The 19,109-nt window shown below is 44.6% G+C and overlaps 1 protein-coding gene across 3 annotated transcripts in view; it reads left to right on the top strand.

The window, feature by feature from the left end:
• Positions 1 to 19,109, top strand: part of FARP1 (FERM, ARH/RhoGEF and pleckstrin domain protein 1) — a 290,586-nt gene that overhangs the window by 169,730 nt on the left and 101,747 nt on the right. For 2 of the 3 annotated variants that reach the window (XM_079902745.1, XM_079902746.1), the window contains exon 3: positions 12,887 to 12,991. The exons of the other annotated variant lie outside the window; for it this stretch is intronic. In XM_079902745.1, the coding sequence (XP_079758871.1) occupies positions 12,887 to 12,991 (105 nt within the window). The remainder of the gene's footprint in view (positions 1 to 12,886; positions 12,992 to 19,109) is intronic. 3 annotated transcript variants of the gene reach the window in all.

A 19,109-nucleotide genomic window follows, 5' to 3' on the forward strand; every position in this document is an offset into this window, starting at 1 on the left:
AAAGCAGAGGAGAAATACAAGGGAATTGTCCTGAAAAAAAGTGTCAACAAGGTATTCAAACTGGTGAATTCGAGAAGGATGCCATAAAAGAGTAAGCTGCATGGTTTCCAAGTTCTCACGTGCCACGAACGTGTGTGAGGATCAGAATTGTTTCAGGGGGCGCGGGTTCCTTTTCCAAACTCTTCATGCTTTGGAGACTCTCTAGGGATGCATGGGGTTAGCGGAGATGGACGACTTGACGTCTCCAGGTGAGCCTGATGTTCAGAGGGCCCTCCGAATCATTGCTGTACTGCAGTTAGTTCCTTAATTAAATCCTGGCTGGTGGTCAGCATTCCTTTCTGTTGAGTTTATAAGAACTTAAAGAATCCGTGTGTAAACCGTGCAGAACGATCCTGTGTGTCAGTGCTGTGGTTTATGGACACTCAAGGAGCTTGTTGTCTGATACTTAAAAGTGCATTCTTTTCAGGCTTTCAGTCCTTCTAACAGACGGGTCGTATTTGGGGATGTGCCTTCCGTACTTTTGTTGTATACTTATCTGTAAGTTTCTTTTGCCGAATTCTAGGGTCTATGTGCTTGTATTTCGTCTTATTCTAGCAGCTTGCTGGCAGGAAAGGACTGTTATCAACAGTGAATACATCCAGTTTTTTATCGCTTTTTAGTGCTTTCCTAGTTTGTTCATCATACAGTCTGTTTCCCACCCACCCCACTTCCTCTAATATCAACGGATCTTGATTCCCCGTCCCTTATCAGAAGATACTGGAATATAAGAGCAAATATAAACTTTATTTCATGGTGGTTAAAGTGTAGTGAGGCTTAAAGATGCTTAAGGGGGAGTTTGCGTAGCTACCAAAAGTTGGAAATAACTTGGAAAAAGTTTCCACTAAAAATGAAGCATAATGGTTGACTAAGATTTCTTGAGTCTCTGCTAAGCTCGGGCCCTGGTGCTTGGCACTTGGTGTGTATTTCCCTCATTTACTTCTCCCAGACACCTCAGTAGGGGATATCACCATTCCATTGCTCAGAAGAGAAAATCAATGCCCAGTCTGGGCAACATAGCCTGGCATGGAAGTTAGAACCTGAGGATGCCAGAACCCGTGTCTTCCCGCTGTGCTGCTCTCAAATGTAATCTCACACGTTTTTATACATATAGTAAGTAATGGTTTCATCCACTGGAAATGCCTCAAATGTTAGGTTCCCCTCTGTCTTTATGATGAAAATACCCTGTATGGTACTTGACTTTTTCTTACCCCTCACCTCTGAATTTACCAGTTCCTTCCAGACTGTCAGTATTTGGGAATATTTTTTCCTTTTTTTTTTCTTTTATTGTAGTAAAACACACCTAAAATAAAGGTATAAAATTTACCATCTTTAGCATTTTTAAGCATACGGTTCAGTGGCAATAAATACATTCACAGTGTTGTGCGTCCATCCCCACCATCCAGGTCCAGGCCTCTCTTCATTTTCCCAAACTGAGCTCTGTCCCCACCTGACTCCCTGCCCCTGGGAACCACCATTCTACTTCTGTCTCTTTTAGATATGCATCTTGTATTTTTGTTCTGTACTTACTTGTTTCTTTTCCCTAAGTCTCGAGCTTCTGGGCTTCCATCCATCTGAGCTTGCCAGTTTTTCAAAGGAAGAGAAGTCCTAACTCTGCCTAAAGCTCTGACCTCCTTGCAAATACATGAACGTATATTTATGGGCTGGAGCCCACCCCACCCTGAGAAGTGCATGAAAAAAGATGGAAAAATAATAGTATTTGTTTGGGAAGTTTTCTGGGGACTCCAGAAACGAGGATTGTTAAAGGATCTGACAAGCTATGTTTTCACCCTTTGATTTACATATTTTTAATTTAAAAGGCTTCTGCATAAGAAATAATTTTAAAATCCCTTTTCAGGATGGGGAAAACGTGCTCATTCTCCCTACTAATTGAAAAATGTTAAAAAACGTTTTCTGTTGAAAGTGTCTGTAAACATGTAAAATGATTTTTGTTTCACTTAATGTCCTTGGAGGTTCTCCAAGAGCCTTGGAGATTGGTTCTGAGGAAGGTCGTGTTTCTGAGACATGACCGAAGAGCTCATGTGCACGTGAAGAATGAGAACCAGGAACCCCGGGTGTCGCTGGGTTTTACAAAGGCTTCACCTTTCTGTTCAAATGTTAAGCTAAATTCAACAAAATATCTGCTTTTCTTCTTCCTTTGGGATAATAATTTTGGAGGGCAAGGTATGATATTAGGTGTATTTTCAGAAAGTTCAGGCTCAGGGACCTGAATGCACTTTTGAGGTTTAATTAGACCACAGAGTCCAGAGAAAAAAGTGCCAAAGTAAATAGACATAAGAAAGAGGAGAGCATGTTTCTGTTGCTGGAAAGGGTGCTCTGCTTCCCCTGAGCCGTCCGAATCTGGCTTATGCTTGCCTTATTCATTATCTGCGGGATACTTTATTCCCTGTCTAATGGATATTTAAAGGAACAAAGTGTCAAGCAAGATTTTTTTAATTTCAGTAAATCTTGGACTTTTTTTTTTCATCTACTTCTAATCGTGATCAAAAGCCAATGAATGTCTCAAGGTCAAGAGCAGACAAACCCTGCACTACGAATAACCAAATTCTCTATAAACATTTTTGTTTTTTTGTTCACATATTACAGGTTTGCAGGAAATCAATAGAAACCTTCTACCACGTCTGCGCACGCGCGCGCGCACACACACACACACACACACACACACACACACACACACACACACACACACACACACACACACACACACACAGAGTCTTGGAACGAAGGAAGATGGACAGTTCTGTACTAATGACACTGTGGTTCTAATGTAACTAAATTACAGCAAAGGAGCTGAAAGGATCCATTCTCTTTGCGGCCCGGAGTCGGGACTCTGAAATCCAATCTGAAGTGTGTTTAATGAGTGTTCTGAACGCTGGGGCTCAGTGTGGAGGGAACAAGGAGCACAGTGTGTCCCCCACCCCAGACACCGTGGCCACCCCTGGAGCCGCAGCGCTGAGGAAGAATTGCTGCGTTTGTGCACTCGGTAGATGGGCAGGCCTCAACATTTAGCTACTTTCCCCCAGAATGAAAGACTTGTCCCGGCTCCCCAGACTTTGGTTTTATAGTGGTAGTTCCTGTTCTTACTCTGCTTGGCATCTCACAGCAATGGCGATCACAGTGTTTGCAGCCAGGGCTGCTACTGGGTCCACCGTTGGGCTTTGAGTCATTTTCCTCCTCCCCCTTGTCCCCCTCGTCCCCCTTCTCCCCTTCTCATCGTCATCGTCATCGTCATCATCATCATCATCATAGCTACTACCCAGTAGAGTTTGCTGAGTTCTGGGTACCGTCCTTAGGCTTACTGTATGCTGAGTTGTTTAATCTTCACTACATCCTATGAGGTGTTTCAGTCCTGCTCCCATTGTACAGAAGTGGAAGCTGAGGCCCAAAGAGTAACTCATCCCAGGTCACACTGCCATGGAGTGGAGATGGGGACTTTGCAAGAAGACAGATGCCTCCAGAGTTTGTGTTCTTAATTATATTATACTGCCTCTCTAAGACCCCCAGGGGCCGGAGACACAGCTGGAGAAACATCTCCCACATTTCTGCTGTTCCATTTCTTGGTTAACTAAGGAGTCCTGCTTTTGCAGCAGGTCACGACTGGTTTATATGACACTCACCCTGGCCTGCAGGGGCTGTGCCGTACTACGGTCACACCTTCCATATATATCAGACCGTATGTCCTACCGACCGGCTTTGGTGCCCCCAAGTTACAGCAGTTGCAAATGTCAGCCTCTTCCCTTGGTTTTCCCAGCAAGTTTTCTCCAGGACAGTTTGCATCATCAAAATTAGGGGTGGAAGTCTTGAAGGAGATAAGAGGGAAAATAGACTCTGAGGCTGCCGGTTAGGAGCAGATTCTCTGAAGCTGAGTTTGAATCCCAGCTCCACAGCGAGTGTCACCTTGGCGCCAAGCCTGGAGTGTCCTCGGGGTGCAGCTTAGGTGTGTTGTGGGTGTGCAGATGTACCGGTCCCTCCGCCCCCAGGGCAGCTGCATCTTAGACATGATTATTGATGTCCCGTAACTGGATTTGGTTGGGACTCTGTACTGGCTTCCAGTGTGCTGTCTGGAAGTCCTGAGCCATTCTGATTCACTAGCCGTTGCTTTTCTCTCTCATAACTTTTAGAATCTTCTTTTTTTTCCTTGTGTTCCCAAACTTCCCAATAATTTGCATTGAAATGGATCGTGCTCATTCCATGAGATACTCTCTGGCCCTTTTTCAATCTTGAAAGTCATACTCCTCAGTTCTGGAAATTTCCTTATATTATGCTTGCATAATTTTCCTTCCCCTTGGGTCTCTCTGTGTAGGGGTCCCATGATTCAGATGCTGAGCCTTTCTAAAAGTCTCCCGTCCTCCCCTCCCCGCTGCCACGCTTTGGTCGCCTGGTGTAGGTTCTAGGAGAGTTTTCCACTGTATCTTTAAACTCTCACAGTGACATTTTAATTTCTGCCGTGCTATTTTTCATTTCGAAGAGCTCTTTCTTGTTAACCAAATATTCCTTTTTATAACCTCCTGGGGTTATGTTAGTTATAAACTCGGAGCTATATGAGGATACAAATTACAATGTTTTTAAAAGTTTTTCACTCTGCCCTGGCTTATCGGAAGTACTTGGCGTCTCCCGTTCCTGACCTTTTGGGTAGTTCTGTGGAATTTGACTGCTTCCTTATTGCTGCCTCTCTTCTCCTCTGTAATTAGACTGCAGTTTTCTCCTCTGTTATCTTCTAGAATTTGGGGGAAATCTCTTACCCGCTGTCTCTTCTCTCGTTTTCTCGGTTTCCTATGAATTTATTCCTTTTTTCATTCTTTTACTGTTTCTTTTAAGCAGGGTTTCTGGGTACCATGGAGATGAGCTGCGTGTATTCAGTCTGCTATCTTTAGCCACAAGTGTCACCTTCTTAATCATTTATATTAAGCCCAGTCTGCAGTGGCCTTGTGCTAAAATTTCTAAGAAAAAAAATGTATTTATGGACGGATCGGTGAGTTCCTATGAGATTCCTCCAGTTGTATTCTTGGATCTCTGTTTAACTCGCAGCTGCTGACTACATGCTCAGGGGTCAGGAAGGGGGAACTCTGGACGGAGGGCTGGTTGGTGGGAGGCCGCGTGAGCTGGGGGACTTCCCAGCCTGGACCCTGCCCCTCCCCCATCGGGGTGGAAGGGTCCAAAAGAGACTTAGGGTGTAAAAAGAACTTTGATTGTAGAATACTGCTCATATCTAGAGCAGCAACAGTAAAAAGAGGAACACCTTTTAACGATAAGCAGGAAAAGTCAGTTATCTCCTATCATGAGTGTACTACTTACTGAGTTTATTTGGTTTTTCCAGTTAGAGAAATTTTCAAGGCCAGAATGTTTATGTTATCCCCAATCCATTTATCACGTTATTATTTCATTATAATCTCTTCGTTCGAAAGGAACAGAGCAGGACGTGACGGCGTCGTCTCTGCCCCCAAGTGGCTGAGAGGTGGGTAACAGCACTGCGGAAGGTGGCTGTATGAGTTTGCTAGGGCTGCTGTAACAAAGTACCACAAACTGGTGACTTGAAACATCAGAAATTTATTCTCTCACAGTGCTGGAGGCTAGAAGTTCAAAGTCAAGGTACCAGCAGGACCATATTCCCTCTGAGACCCTGGGTGAATCCCTTCCTTGCCTCTTCCAGCTGCTGGTGGGGACCATCCATCCTTGGCGTTCCTTGGCTCACAGCCACGTCACTTGTCTCTGCCTCTGTCATCGCATGGCCTTCTCCCTGTGTGTCTCTGTCTTCACACCATCTTATAAGGACACCACTCGTTTTGGGTTAGTGCCCACCCTAATGACCTCATCTTCACTTGATCACATCTGCAAAGACCCTGTTTCCAAATAAGATCACATTCACAGGGACCAGGAGTTAGGACTTCATGTCTTTTTGAGACACAGTTCAGCCCGTGACAGTGGGTTCGGTATTTTTTGCTACGGTTGCGTCTCAAGCTTGAAGTTATCCCGAAATGGAGATTGGAGCCAGAGACCGCCAAGTGCACCGGCTCTGCCTGGTGGGGGTCCACGTGTCGACATGACTGGCACCTGGCTCTCAAAGCAGAGTCTTTGCAGCATCCACTGGGAGCTTGTTAGAAATGCAGATTCTTGGGCCTCCCCCCAGCCCTCCCGAATCAGCATCTGTAGCTTATCAAGGTCTGCAGGTGATCGATGGGCACACAAATCAGAGAAGCACTGCTCCGAATCGCCTCCAGCAGAATTCTAGGACAGAATAAGCATACCTGGCTATGGGCTCTGTCCCTGGGGACATGGTCACACACATACACACAGATGTGGTGGCCAGGCTTTCCATCCCATGACGTTGCGGAGACATGCCTTTGGGGTTGGGAAATGGGACATCCTCCTCGATGTCAGCCCATTCCCCTGCCCTTAATTTTATAAACTAACATTTCCCCATCACAGTAGAAGCAACAGTGTAGAGAACTTGTGTTACGTGCCAGGGTCTTTGCTAAATACTTCGCGGTCAGAGTTGTATTTAATCCTCACATTGATCCTAAGGGGTCGACAGTATCTCCAGTCCTTTTCTGGCTCCACCTACTATAGACTGAATTGTGTCCCCACTCCCCCAGATTTCTATGTTGACACCCCGACTCCAAGTGTGGCTGTATTTGGAATAAAGAAGTAAGGTCAATGAGGTCATAAGGGTGTAGCCCTGATCCAATAGGATTAGTGTCCTTATAAGAAAAGACACTAGAGTGCATATGCGTGCACTCCCTCTCTCTCTCTCTCTCTCTTTCTCTCTTTCTCATAGCACTTACCATACCTTCTAAGTTAGCTGCTTTATTCTCTCACCTCTGACTCAGCGAGAGATACTTGTATTGATTTCCATTCCCTTAGCCCCTAGCACAGTGCCTGCATGTGGCTACTCACTTGACAAATGTACCTCAGGCTCCGTAAGCCATCATGGTTATTAATACTTCTACCCACCTGGTCAGAAACCCCCAAAGGGCCAGGAGGAAATCTGCTATGTTAACGACACCCGTGGTGAGGGTTAGTGGGTTATGGAAGTTTGAACAATATTCTAATAGGTATTAACGGGAGGAAAAAGGGGCTGAGGCCTTTGAGAGAAGCCATTCCCTTCTGCTGTAGAGGAGCATGCCCTGGTTGTCTTGGTTACCTTAATCCCAAAGGAGAGAAAAACAAAATACTTCCAGAAACAGCTCTCTGAAACCTCAGCTGATGCATATTTTGTAAAGTTGGTCAAATGTTATCTTTATCGATTTCTGTCTATGAGATTATTTCAGCAAGGCAGATTTTAGCTGTATCACGTAGGGTGACTCCTTTGTTCAGACCCTTTGAGGAGGTGGGGAGAGGGTGTAGAAGACACCCCCAACCCAGAAAGAATTGTCTTTATTCTTTTAGAGGAAAAAGAAAATACTTCCTCATAAAACTTGATGTAATAGAAATAACCTGAAGGCATAGACATATTTTAAAGGCACAATAAACCAAAAGGACTTTGATTCGCAGTTTTTAATAGCTTGAAGCCCTGTGTGAATGTTCATACTATTTATTATTCAGTACTTAGTTGCCAGACACTCCCCAAGAATGTAAACCTCCTCCTAAAATTTAATTTTATAGGATTCCGTGAAAAGCCTCTTCAAAATGGAGAAAGCAGCGGGGATGCACAGTAAGCATTCAGCCACCTTATTTGTGCACTAGATTAAACTTCAGATGTCTCTTGGAGCATAATTTAAAGTAGCCAGTAAGAAAAAAGTGACAAAAATTTGCTTATGTGGTTTCACTAATCACCGGTTTGTTCTCCAAAATATGACATATGATTACTATTTGGTTTCTTCACTTCTGGACTATTTTAATCAAGACTGGCCATGTGCGGGGTCAGCCAGACTCTTAGTTTCTTAGAAGGTGTGGGAGTCTCAGAGATCTGCCTCCCTCAGCCCCAGTACAAACACTTGGGGACAATTTGAAAAACATTCATCAAGAGGTCCCTTTCATGTTAAACCATTTCTAACAGATATAGGTTTTCAGATGAAGCCTCAGTGATTTGTTTTTCCTTCCTCGTGTATGATCATTTTTGCAGCCATAAGAGTGTGTGTGTGTGTGTGTGTGTGTGTGTGTGTGTGTGTGTCTTAAAGTAAGTTACTCTTTGAGAAAGTACGTTTACAGATGAATTTTCCTGAGCGTCTCCTCTTTGTGTTCTGCCAGCCTAGTCTACGGTGTTGCCATCTTTCCCCACATCCAGACTTTATTGACTCATTTATAGGTTTGTTTTAGCAACAAAGGGCTGGTGGCTTTGTAGCTGTTGAACCCCATCATCTGTCTCGTGCAAAGCCTGCCCCAGGTGCATAATTTGTGGTTACTTCTAACGATGTTCATATCATGCCTTTTTCTTCACCAGACACGTAAAAGAACCTTTTGTGCTGAGAAACATTAACAGCCCTTTAGCGCACACATGGATATCACTCATTCTCCCCGTGTGATACGGCTCTTCACAGACGCTCAACTTGAGCTGGGTCCTACCCCTCAGTGTTTCTCGAAGATCTAATGTAAAGGAAGTGGACTCTTGATTTTCTTGTTCTTAAAAATAGTTTAAACAGATTCTATTGTGAATAACTCTCTTCAGTCATTTGTATGTAGATGTGAACGCCATCCTCAGTTACTTTTTTTTTTTTTTGGTCTTTTTTTCTGCATTTTTAAATTTTGGTAAAATGAACACAACAAAAGATTTACCATTTTAGCCATTTTTAAGTGTACAATTCAGTGGTATTAAGTACATTCACAGGGTTGTGCAACCATTGCTACCATCCATTTTATATCCTGTGGTGTGAATTTTGAGCAGAATTGCTTTTAATGTGAAGTTCAAAAAATTCATTGGAGGCAAGTGTAAAGAAACGATGCTGTGGACTGAGTGAATCCACTGCTGGAAAGAAAGAGGGGATAATTTTTCTTAAAGAATGTGGATAAAACTCTTCCTGCTTCCCTTCTCTGAGATGCTTTCTCTGAAGCGGAATTCAGCCCTGGGTGCATGGATTAAACCCAGACATTTCTACACCAACCCCTAAAAGAAAGGGAAACAGTGTCCCTGAACTTTGGCATCGTGAAGTCTGTCTAGGAACATTTTAGGCCATAGCTGCCTGGTATACCTTGGGAAGTTAATGCCGTGTCCGTTTACCCATGAAATTGTCATCTAGTGACTGCATTTCAACCCTTATAAATACTTTCTAGTACTTCTACATGCTGGCTTTCCTTATACCCCTGAAGATAGCCAGTGTTCACAGGACAGTTCATATAATGCATTAAAGGCATCTATTTTACAGATGAATTTTAGGAACTATATAATATCGTTCAAACTCTAACTTCTCCCTATATAAAAATTTGGGTCCCATTGAAAAGTCATTTTTGCATCAAAGATTTGTACAAAATAATAAATTTTAAGGAAAATTTTAAGACTTGGGACCAGGCTTATATATTAACTAGATTCCAAGCATCTATTTCCAGCCTCTTATTATTACCAAGATATGCTCAGTGTGGTCACAAAAATCTCTGCTGACTCAGTAAAGGACCTGATTCAGAGGGTAACTCTACCTCTCCTCGGGGTGTTCCATGAAGTGCTTAGTTGAACATCATTCCATAAAGGCATCCATTGTATGTTGATTTTTTACTTGTTTAGACTTCCAGCGTTGAATTGTAGAGTCTCATTTCCCAGACTCTGTAAATCTAGATGAAGTTATCAAATTCACTTAGTTCCAGGAATTCTCTGGGAGACGTGAGTGCTTGCCAGCTGGTCAGATAATTGGTGGTTCAGTTTGTAACAAATAGGAAATGTCAAGAATGGTGAGAAAGAAGAATTGTGAAACTGGAATGTGGTCTTCTCTTAAAAAGATGTTATGATGGGGCTTCCCTGGTGGCGCAGTGGTTGAGAGTCCGCCTGCCGATGTGGGGGACGCGGGTTCGTGCCCTGGTCCGGGAGGATCCCACATGGCGTGGAGCGGCTGGGCCCGTGGGCCATGGCCGCTGAGCCTGTGCTACGCAGCGGGAGAGGCCACGGCAGTGGGAGGCCTGCGTACCGCAAAAAAAAAAAAAAAAAAAAAAAAGATCTTATGATACAGGAATTCTTCCACAACTTCTTAGCACCTGGCCCATTTCTATCATGTTCTTACTAGCTAGCCTCTGTAGATTTTACTGGCCAGAGAAGAGGACCTCGAACAAGTAGCCATGCCTAAGTTATTCATACAGTTCTATGGAGGCAGGTGTGAAGAATTGAACTCAAGACCCCCCGTGAGCCTGGCTGGTGAATTCCCAAGTGCTCTCAGCATGACCGAGGGTGCGTTGCTTTGAGAAAGAAGTGGGAAATAAGATTGGTGACCAGTAATCTGTTCAGCTGTTAACACTGGATAAACATAGGGGCGTGTGGGCTGGGGTAGTGGGGGGGGGGGGAATACGTTTGACAGACAAGGACGGGGTTTACACACCATTACATGTTAGTTCTGCCATCAGGGCGAGTGAAACGACTCTCCTGGTGACCCTTGGACCGGGCATTCAAAGTCTAGAGCCTGGTGAGTTTGGGATTATCCATGGAGACTACCGCATGCCCTTAGAAAACTGAATATCTTCTGGATTTCAACCATGAGGAATATGGGAGCACAAAGTGGTGTCTGTTTAAAAAAATGAAAGATGCTTTATGGCTGGACACAGAAGCATCTTTGCTGGCCTCTCAGGTCACGCTATTGGGTGGCCTAATGGATGTGCCCATCATTGTACTTGTCAGGCTCTGACTGCTACTGCCAATTAGTCTCCTGGGTTACTAATTGGCTCCTAAATTGCTCTGCTCTTAGCAGAGGGGAAGTGAAAGTATAAAACCAGTAACTGGAGACAACACTGCCTTGAAACATTTTTCTTGCAGCGTTTGATCTGTGTGGTGAAATTGGATCCATTTTGCAAGTGGGTGTTAGGAATCTACCAGATAGTGAAGAGAAACCAAGGCATAGGATTCTAAGCTCTTTAGGGTAGAAAGTGGGTTCATATATATCATCTTCCCTTTCTACCCTAAAGAGCTTAGAATCCTATGCCTTGGTTTCTCTTCACTATCTGGTAGATTCCTAACACCCACTTGCAAAATGGATCCAATTTCACCACACAGATCAAACGCTGCAAGAAAAATGTTTCAAGGCAGTGTTGTCTCCAGTTACTGGTTTTATAGATTCAGGGTATAGAAAATACATATTTCAGCAGACATTGAGGGACTGCCAGGGGCTGCGCTAGCCAATAGGAATAGAAAGGTGAACAGGTAGCCCAGAGTTTCATTGGGGAGACAGACTCATAGATGTTTAACTACAGAGAATACAGTGGAATGAGTAATTGTATTCATTTGTTCATTCATTTCAACAAGACTGGTTGGCATTTAGGCATCGTGGGTAAGGCGATTAATAACCTATGGCCTAAAAAAATAAGTAACCTATGGCCTTTACCCTCAGTTCCTATGAAGTCTAGATGAGAGTTTATGCAAAGTGTAGAGAAGAAAGCCGTACATTCTGCCACATTTGGCCGGGGGTGGAGGGGGAAGCAAGAGGAACAGGGACAGGCTTTCAGCTGCCACAAAAAGGGCATGGGATCATGAGCTGAAAAGTTACAGAAATGCACACAAATGTTAATAGCAGCTTTATTCACAATTGCCCAAACTTGGGCAACCGAGATGTCCTTCAGCAAGTGAATGGGTAAACAAACTGTGGTCCATCCACACAGTGGTATATTATTCATCCATAAAAAGAATGGAGGAAACTTCAATGCCTACTGCTAAGTGAAAGAAGCCAATCTGAAAAGGCAACATTCTATACGATTCCAACTACATGACATTCTAGAAGAGGCAAAACTGGAGAGACAATAAAACGATCAGTGGTTGCCAGGAGTTTGGGGGGTGGTGAGCCCGGACGAAGGGAGCACAGGGGATGTTTAGGCTGGTGAAACTCTCTTGTGTGATCCGGTTATGGGGGCTCTGTGATAGTATGCATTTGTTGAAATCCGTAGAACGATACAGCACAAAGAGTGAATCCCAGCGTAAAGTATGGACTTTGGATGGTGATGATGTATCAGTATTGGCTCAACGATTGTAACCAATGTACCATACTAACCCAAGATGTCAGTAAGTGGGGCCCTGGGTGTGGTGGGAGAGGTGCGTGAGAACTCTCCCCACGTACTTCCTGCTCAATTTTCTGTAAACCGAAAACCGCTATAAAAAAATAAAGTGTTATTTCTGTAATTTATTAAGTACTTACAGTGGTGTGTTGAGTTCTGCTGTACAGCAAAGAGATTCAGTTGTACATATATATACATTCTTTTTCATATTCTTTTCCACTGTGATTGATCACAGGGTACTGAATATGGTTCCCTGTGCGATGCAGTAGGACCTTGTCGTTCATCCATTGTGTATATGAGTCTGCATCTGCTGATCCCAAACTCCCAATCCATCACTCCTCCACCCCCCTCCCCCCAGCAGCCACAGGTTTGCTCTCTCTGTCTGTGAGTCTGTTTCACAGATAAGTTCATTTGTCGCATATTTTAGATTCCACATATAAGTGATGTCATATGGCATTTGCCTGTTATTTTTAAGGGGGGTAGTGCCTGGCCTTGGGGTAGGGAGAAGATGGCAGAGGTCAGCACCTAAGTGTGAGGGCAGCATGAGAAGGGAATCGGTGGTGGGCACGGGGCCGGTGACCAGGGTGTAGTGGCGGTGCTTGGTGGCGAGCGGTTACAGACTCGGGCGTGAAGAGGCTTCCTGTAGTGGGAGCCGCGGTGTGCGTCCCCAGCTGCCTGTCTCAGAGGGCGTAACTCCCGCTGTTTCTGTTCCCAGCAAAGAGCCCCGGGGAAAGTGCTGCTGGATGCGGTGTGCAGCCACCTGAACCTCGTGGAAGGAGATTATTTTGGCCTCGAGTTTCCCGACCACAAGAAGATCACGGTAGGTGACGTCCATGGGATGTTGCTGTTTTACTGTCTGTTCGACTTGGGGGAGGGAAATAATTGGGACCTTCCTTGGCCATACGGAAATGTACAACAGAAAAGGTACCCAGAAAGCCCTTGTTAATCTGTTTTTGTGTGCATATGATTAGCAAGTTCAAAGAGAATACACAGTGCAGGCTGTCCCCCCTCCCCATCTCCCTCCACCTCTCCCTCTAAGAACCTCCATCACCAGTGTCTTGTGTATCCTTCTGATCAGAGTCTGTGTATATGTGTACACAAACACGTAATTTTTGTTTATACTGGGGTATAGTTGATTAACAATGTTGTGTTAGTTGCATTTATTTTATTTTTATTTTATATTAGGGTATAGTTAACGATGTTGTGTTTCAACAGACACATATTTTTTTTTTTTTTTTTTTTTGCGGTACACGGGCCTCTCACTGCCGTGGCCTCTCTCGTTGCAGAGCACAGGCTCCGGATGCGCAGGCTCAGCGGCCATGGCTCACGGGCCCAGCCGCTCCGCGGCATGCCGGGGCACAAACCTGTGTCCCCCGCATCGGTAGGTGGACTCTCAACCACTGCGCCACCAGGGAAGCCCAACAGACACATATTTTTGAAATACGATAATGTGAGGAAATAATACACAGTGCCCTGTACTCCACCCACACACTGTTCATATATCCTGGACATCTTTCCTCTTCAGCACATAGAATCCGCTTCCTTCCTTTTCACAGTTTCTATGCTGTTCTGCTGAATGGATGTGCCGTAACTTACAAGCCTGGCTGTAAAGGGTGGGATGCTTAGGTTGTACTGAATCATGTGCTTTTACAAATGGTGCTCCAGTGAACATACTGATACGTTCATGTTTGCGTTCATGGTCAGGGGTTTCTCTCGGTAGTTCGGATCCACAGGCACGGAAGTTGCATCATCCGTGGGTTTGAGCATCTTAAAGTTTGCTAGATGTGTCATGTCGTTCTTTGAAAAGGTCTCACTGATTTGAGCCCCACATTTAGAACATACAGCACCGTTCTTTTTTCTCTTTTGGCCGATGGTACTTTCTTAAGGCTGTATCCTAGTCTACCTCTTATGAGACACCCTGTTAGGGTGTAAGTTCATGGACTGCATTTCTATTCCGTGCACACTGAGTGCCTGGAACTTTTGCTGGCCCTGCACTGGGGATCCAACAGGAGTGAGATGGAGAGAATGTATAATCCAGGTGGGGCATCGGACTGAGTCAGTGGCCAGTTCAGGACATGTGGCAGGTGGTCCACTGGAGCCCGGGGGCGTTGGGCAGTGGGAGCAACAAACAGCATTTGTGTTCAGGAAATCCTTCACGGATACTGCGAGACAGAGTCCTATGAGGCCAGGAGGAGTTGAGCTGATAAAATGTTCTAGGAAGAGGGGGCACCAGATGCCCAAAGACCAGACCGCAAGTGGGCTATTCAGAAACCTGCAGAGAAGGCTGAAGTTTAGAGGTGAGGGAGCAGGGCTCTGCTGATGGAGGTGAGAGAGAGAACCGGAGCCAGGTCTATACGGAAGGGCTTTCTGCCCCATTGCTATCTAGTAGAAACGGAAGATGAACCACTCACTTAATTTCAAGTTTTCTAGCAGTTATGTTCAAAAACTTTTTAAAAAGTGAAACTAATTTAATAGCCTGTTTAATTTGATTTAACACATTTAAAATCATTATCATTTCAACATGTAATCAGTCTGAAAACCTACGAATAACAGATTTTACACTTTTTTCCTGCTAAGTCTTTGAATCTGATATGTATGTGACACTCACAGCCAGACCACCTGTATCTCAGGTGCTCAGTGGTCACGTGTAGCTAGCGGCCCTTGTGTGGGACAGCACAGTTCTGCACCGAGCTAATGTGTTTAGGAAGCTGGTAATGCATTTTAAAGGGAGCGTGGGGGGAATTCCCTGGTGGCCCAGTGGTTAGGACATGGGCTTTCACTGCCATGGACCTGGGTTCAAGCCCTGGTTGGGGAGCTAAGCTCCCACAAGCCGCGTGCGAGGCACAGCCATAAATAAATAAATAATGAAATGAATAAAAAATAAAGGGAGTGTGATATGGTCTGATTTATGGCTTAGAAAGACAACTGTAGCCAGATTGGAATTGGACGAGAGTCAGGAGAGCTGTTTGGGGTTCATGGTATCGGGCTGGAGATGGTGCTGGCTGGGACTGATGCAGAGTCTGGGAATGGCTGGCGGGAACTGAGCCTGCACCTGAAGACGTGCACAAATCGTGTTTTCGAGACATCTAACCTCTAAGCCCTCTTTGCCGTTTTCTAGTGCTTATGTTAGCTCGAAGCTGCCCTGACTCCCTGTCCTCTTTCTGATGTGGCAGACGACCGCAGAAGGGCCACATCTAATTCCACATTCATTTATGCATCGAGCGATTATTTTGTGCCAGTGCCGCGTCCTGCATCACACTTCATACGGCAGAAGACACCTGATATGAAGGGACAGCTAGCAAGTAACAGTTACTGTTTCCAGTCATTAGACGAGCCTGCTTAGGAAGGTTGACAAGGAAACAAATAATTATCATACAGTGTAGCCAGGTCGGTGGACCATTGTTTCATAAACTTGTTTTATGTTAAAATAATGATTCTCAAGACACTTGAAGATTTGTTCTCTCATTATTTCTAGCAACGCTGCCTGTATAAGTCAGGGTCCCAACGGCTTTCCTGACTCCAGTCTTGTCCCGTTCCGATCCTGCTGGAGTTTCTTTTCTCAACCGTAAATTAGCAGTGGTGAGGGTACCAAGACTGAGAATCGTTCCGCATCTGGGTCAACCGGTTAGCTAATGGCAGAGCTAGGATTCTAACCCCATTCTTCTGACCTCAAGTTCAGTGCCTTTTGTGTTGACCTTGGGTGCTTCTCTTTGCGAGCATTTACAGACCTATTAATCTTTCAGGGTACCTCCAGGGCTGACTTGTTTCAAGTTTTATCAGGCTTCATTTTTGTGATTTCACCGTTTCCTTATCATATTGTTTAGGAATGTGTTCAACTGAAAAATTCCCTAAACCCATTAATGATAACTAAAAGAAAGAGATAATTGTTGCAAATAAAGGCCACTACCTGAGTGCTCACCATGCACCAGGCTGCTCTAGTTCCTGTGGACACAACAGCAAACATGGCCCATATTCTAAAGCAGGGATCAGCAAACTTTAGTCAAGGGCCAGATAGTGAATATTAGAATAGACGTTTCATGCCAGAGAGTCTCTACTCCAGCTTTCAGTTCTACCCTTGTAGTGTAAATGAATCGGCATGGATTTGTTCCAGTAAAACTTTATTTATAAAATAGGAAGCTGTAGTTTGCCAACACGTGCTCTAGGAAGTAATAGCTCTGTTCAAGGCATCATAATAGGTTTATGTACACTGTTTTGTTTATTCCGGTTCCTTTATTCTAGTCCATTATACCTCCTTTTTCTGATAAGGAAGCTAAGGCTTAAAGAGTAAGTCCTTTTCAACAAGGCAGACAGCTGAGCAGTGATAGATCCAGGATTCAAGTTCAGATCTTTCTAAATGCTCTTGGTCACCATCCTGCTCTGACCGTGTCTCTGTATTTTGCTCTATGTCAATTTCACATCGCAACCTGAAAGCTAATTTCATGTAATTTTCAAAATAGGTTGTTTTAACAAAATTGATCTGTGGTATTAGATGGGATGGTGCAAATGGGTACAAGGAGGGCTTCTGGGGTCCTGGCCATGTTCTTTTTCTTGATCTCAGTGCTTGCTCTATGGGTGCAATCAGTTTGTAAAATTTCAGTGAGCCATACACTTGTAACACGTACACTTGTAATGTGTGTACACACACACACACACACACATCTTCAATAAAAGTTTACCCCCAAAATGCAGTGAACTAAAAGCACACAGGAACAGAAATCATGACCAAAAAGCACCCAGAGGCTGGCTGATGGAATCTGTTTTGGAAGAACCTAGGACGAGTCTTGATTGGATGAACTGAGGGAAAGCCACTCACGTGTGAGACTAGTGAACACTAGTTGCATTTCACCTCTGCTCTCAGATAAACTCGCTTGAAGATTTAAGATTGACATCATAGGGTTTTTGTCTGCTTCCCAGATTCTGTCAGTGCTGACTTCCTAGCTGGCTGTTGTATCATAGTGGTGGGTCGGACTGCCAGCCCCCAAACCCCTGCTTTGCCTCTTAGCAGCGGGGTGACTGGGGCAGGTTGCTGGCCTTTCAGTGTCTCACTTTGCCTGAAGGTAAAATGGGGACAATGGTGCCCATCTCGTGGGGTTTTTGAAAAGAGCAAACACAGTATCTGTCAGCATGTAGCCCGGGGTCTGGGAACTATGTATGTAGTGTTCAGAAAGTACTAGTTATGGAAACTATCATCATCATTTTCATCATTACAATTTTTTGTGGTCAAACACAGATAACATGAAATTGATCATCTTAACCATTTTCAAGTAAGTCTATAGCAGTACAGTGGTGTTAACTGTATTCATTGTTGTGCAGTAGGTCTCTAGAACATTTTCATCATGTAAAACTGAAACTCCATACCCATTAAACAACAGCTTCCTTTCCTCTTCCCCAGCCCCTGGTAGCTACCATTCTACTTTCTGTTTCTATGAGTTCGACCACTTTGGATACCTCGTATAAGTGGCATCATACATTATTTGTTGTTTTCGGTCTGGCTTATTTCACTTAGTGTAATGTCCTCAAGGTCCATCCGTGTTGGAGCATGTGTCAGAATGTATTTTTTTTCTCTTAATATTTATTTTTGGCTGCATTGGCTCTTGGTTGCCAGGCTCCGGCTTCCTCTAGTTGTGGCGAGCGGGGGCTACTCTTCGTTGTGGTGTGCGGGCTTCTCATTGTGGTGGCTTCTCTTGTTGCAGAGCACAGGCTCTAGGTGTGAGGGCTTCAGTAGTTGTGGCTCGTGGGCTCTAGAGCGCAGGCTCAGTAGTTGTGGCTCACGGGCTTAGGTTGCTCCGTGGCATGTGGGATCTTCCAGGACCAGAGCTCGAACCCGTGTCCCCTGCATTGGCAGGTGGATTCTTAACCACTGCGCCACCAGGGAGGTCCAAGAAAGGCTGAATAATACTGCATTGTGTGGATAGACCACATTTTGCTTACCCACTCATCTGTTGATGGACATTGAGGTTGCTTCCCCCTTGCTTGTTGTGAATAATGCTGCAATGACGTGTTGTCGTTATTATTTTTAATACTACTGTTGTGATTATCACCTCTGCCAGGCTTCTTTTGGGAGGCTGCTCACATATCTGACAAACCAGCAGGAAGCATGGTTACTCTCAAAATGCCCAGACATGGGCTGTCACACTGGTTTTGCCCATTTATCTCTACGTAATACACAGGAAGCTAGTTGTTCCCCCAAGATCCCCAGCGTGCAAGGTTGTGGACCTTTGTCCCTGGATGGTAAGTTCAGGCAACTCGCACTGCAGCTCAGCCTTTCACCCCTTTCTCATCACTTCTATCACGTAAATAGCCCATGTCAGAGCATTCTTTATAGTAAGGGTTTGAAAAAGCTTAAGGGGAGAATGAGTGCTTTCCCTGGTCTAAGATGTGTTTCTCAAGATTGGAAATAAACTAGTGATAATTAGTAAGTAATCAATTGTGCTCTACCCTCAATTAGACTTGTCCCATGGCTTGTCAATTAATAGAGTTGATTGCTGTGTTTACATGCAAGTCGGGCACGTGTTGTCCTTGAGTCCAGGCAGCTGCCCCGTGGGATTGCCCCACAGAAGTAGAGAAGTCTTTTAATCGGCTTTTTTTTTTTCATTGATTTGCCTTCCCATGGCAGAGACGCTATTATTGATCTTAGGAATCAAGACCCTTAACATGCCAGCTAATGGGTACCTAGAGTCTGAAGGCTGGTGAAAGGCCAGAGAGATGTTGGGTTGCCATTGGGGTGGATGCAGAGAGCTCACTGTTCTTGGGCTTCTACTGTGTTCCGTGGACTCTGCTATAAACTTAACTTCACATCGTTCGTTCTTCACAGCAGGGGTCGGCAGAAAGAGCCAGTGAGTAAACATGTTAGGCTTTGCAACCCATACCGTCTCTGTTGCAACTGCCCAGCTCTGCCACTTCAGGGCAAGGCAGCCGTAGATAATGTAAATGAATGA

The sequence above is a fragment of the Stenella coeruleoalba genome (genome assembly GCF_951394435.1).
Source record: "Stenella coeruleoalba genome assembly, chromosome: 18".
Classification (NCBI taxonomy): Eukaryota; Metazoa; Chordata; class Mammalia; order Artiodactyla; family Delphinidae; genus Stenella; species Stenella coeruleoalba.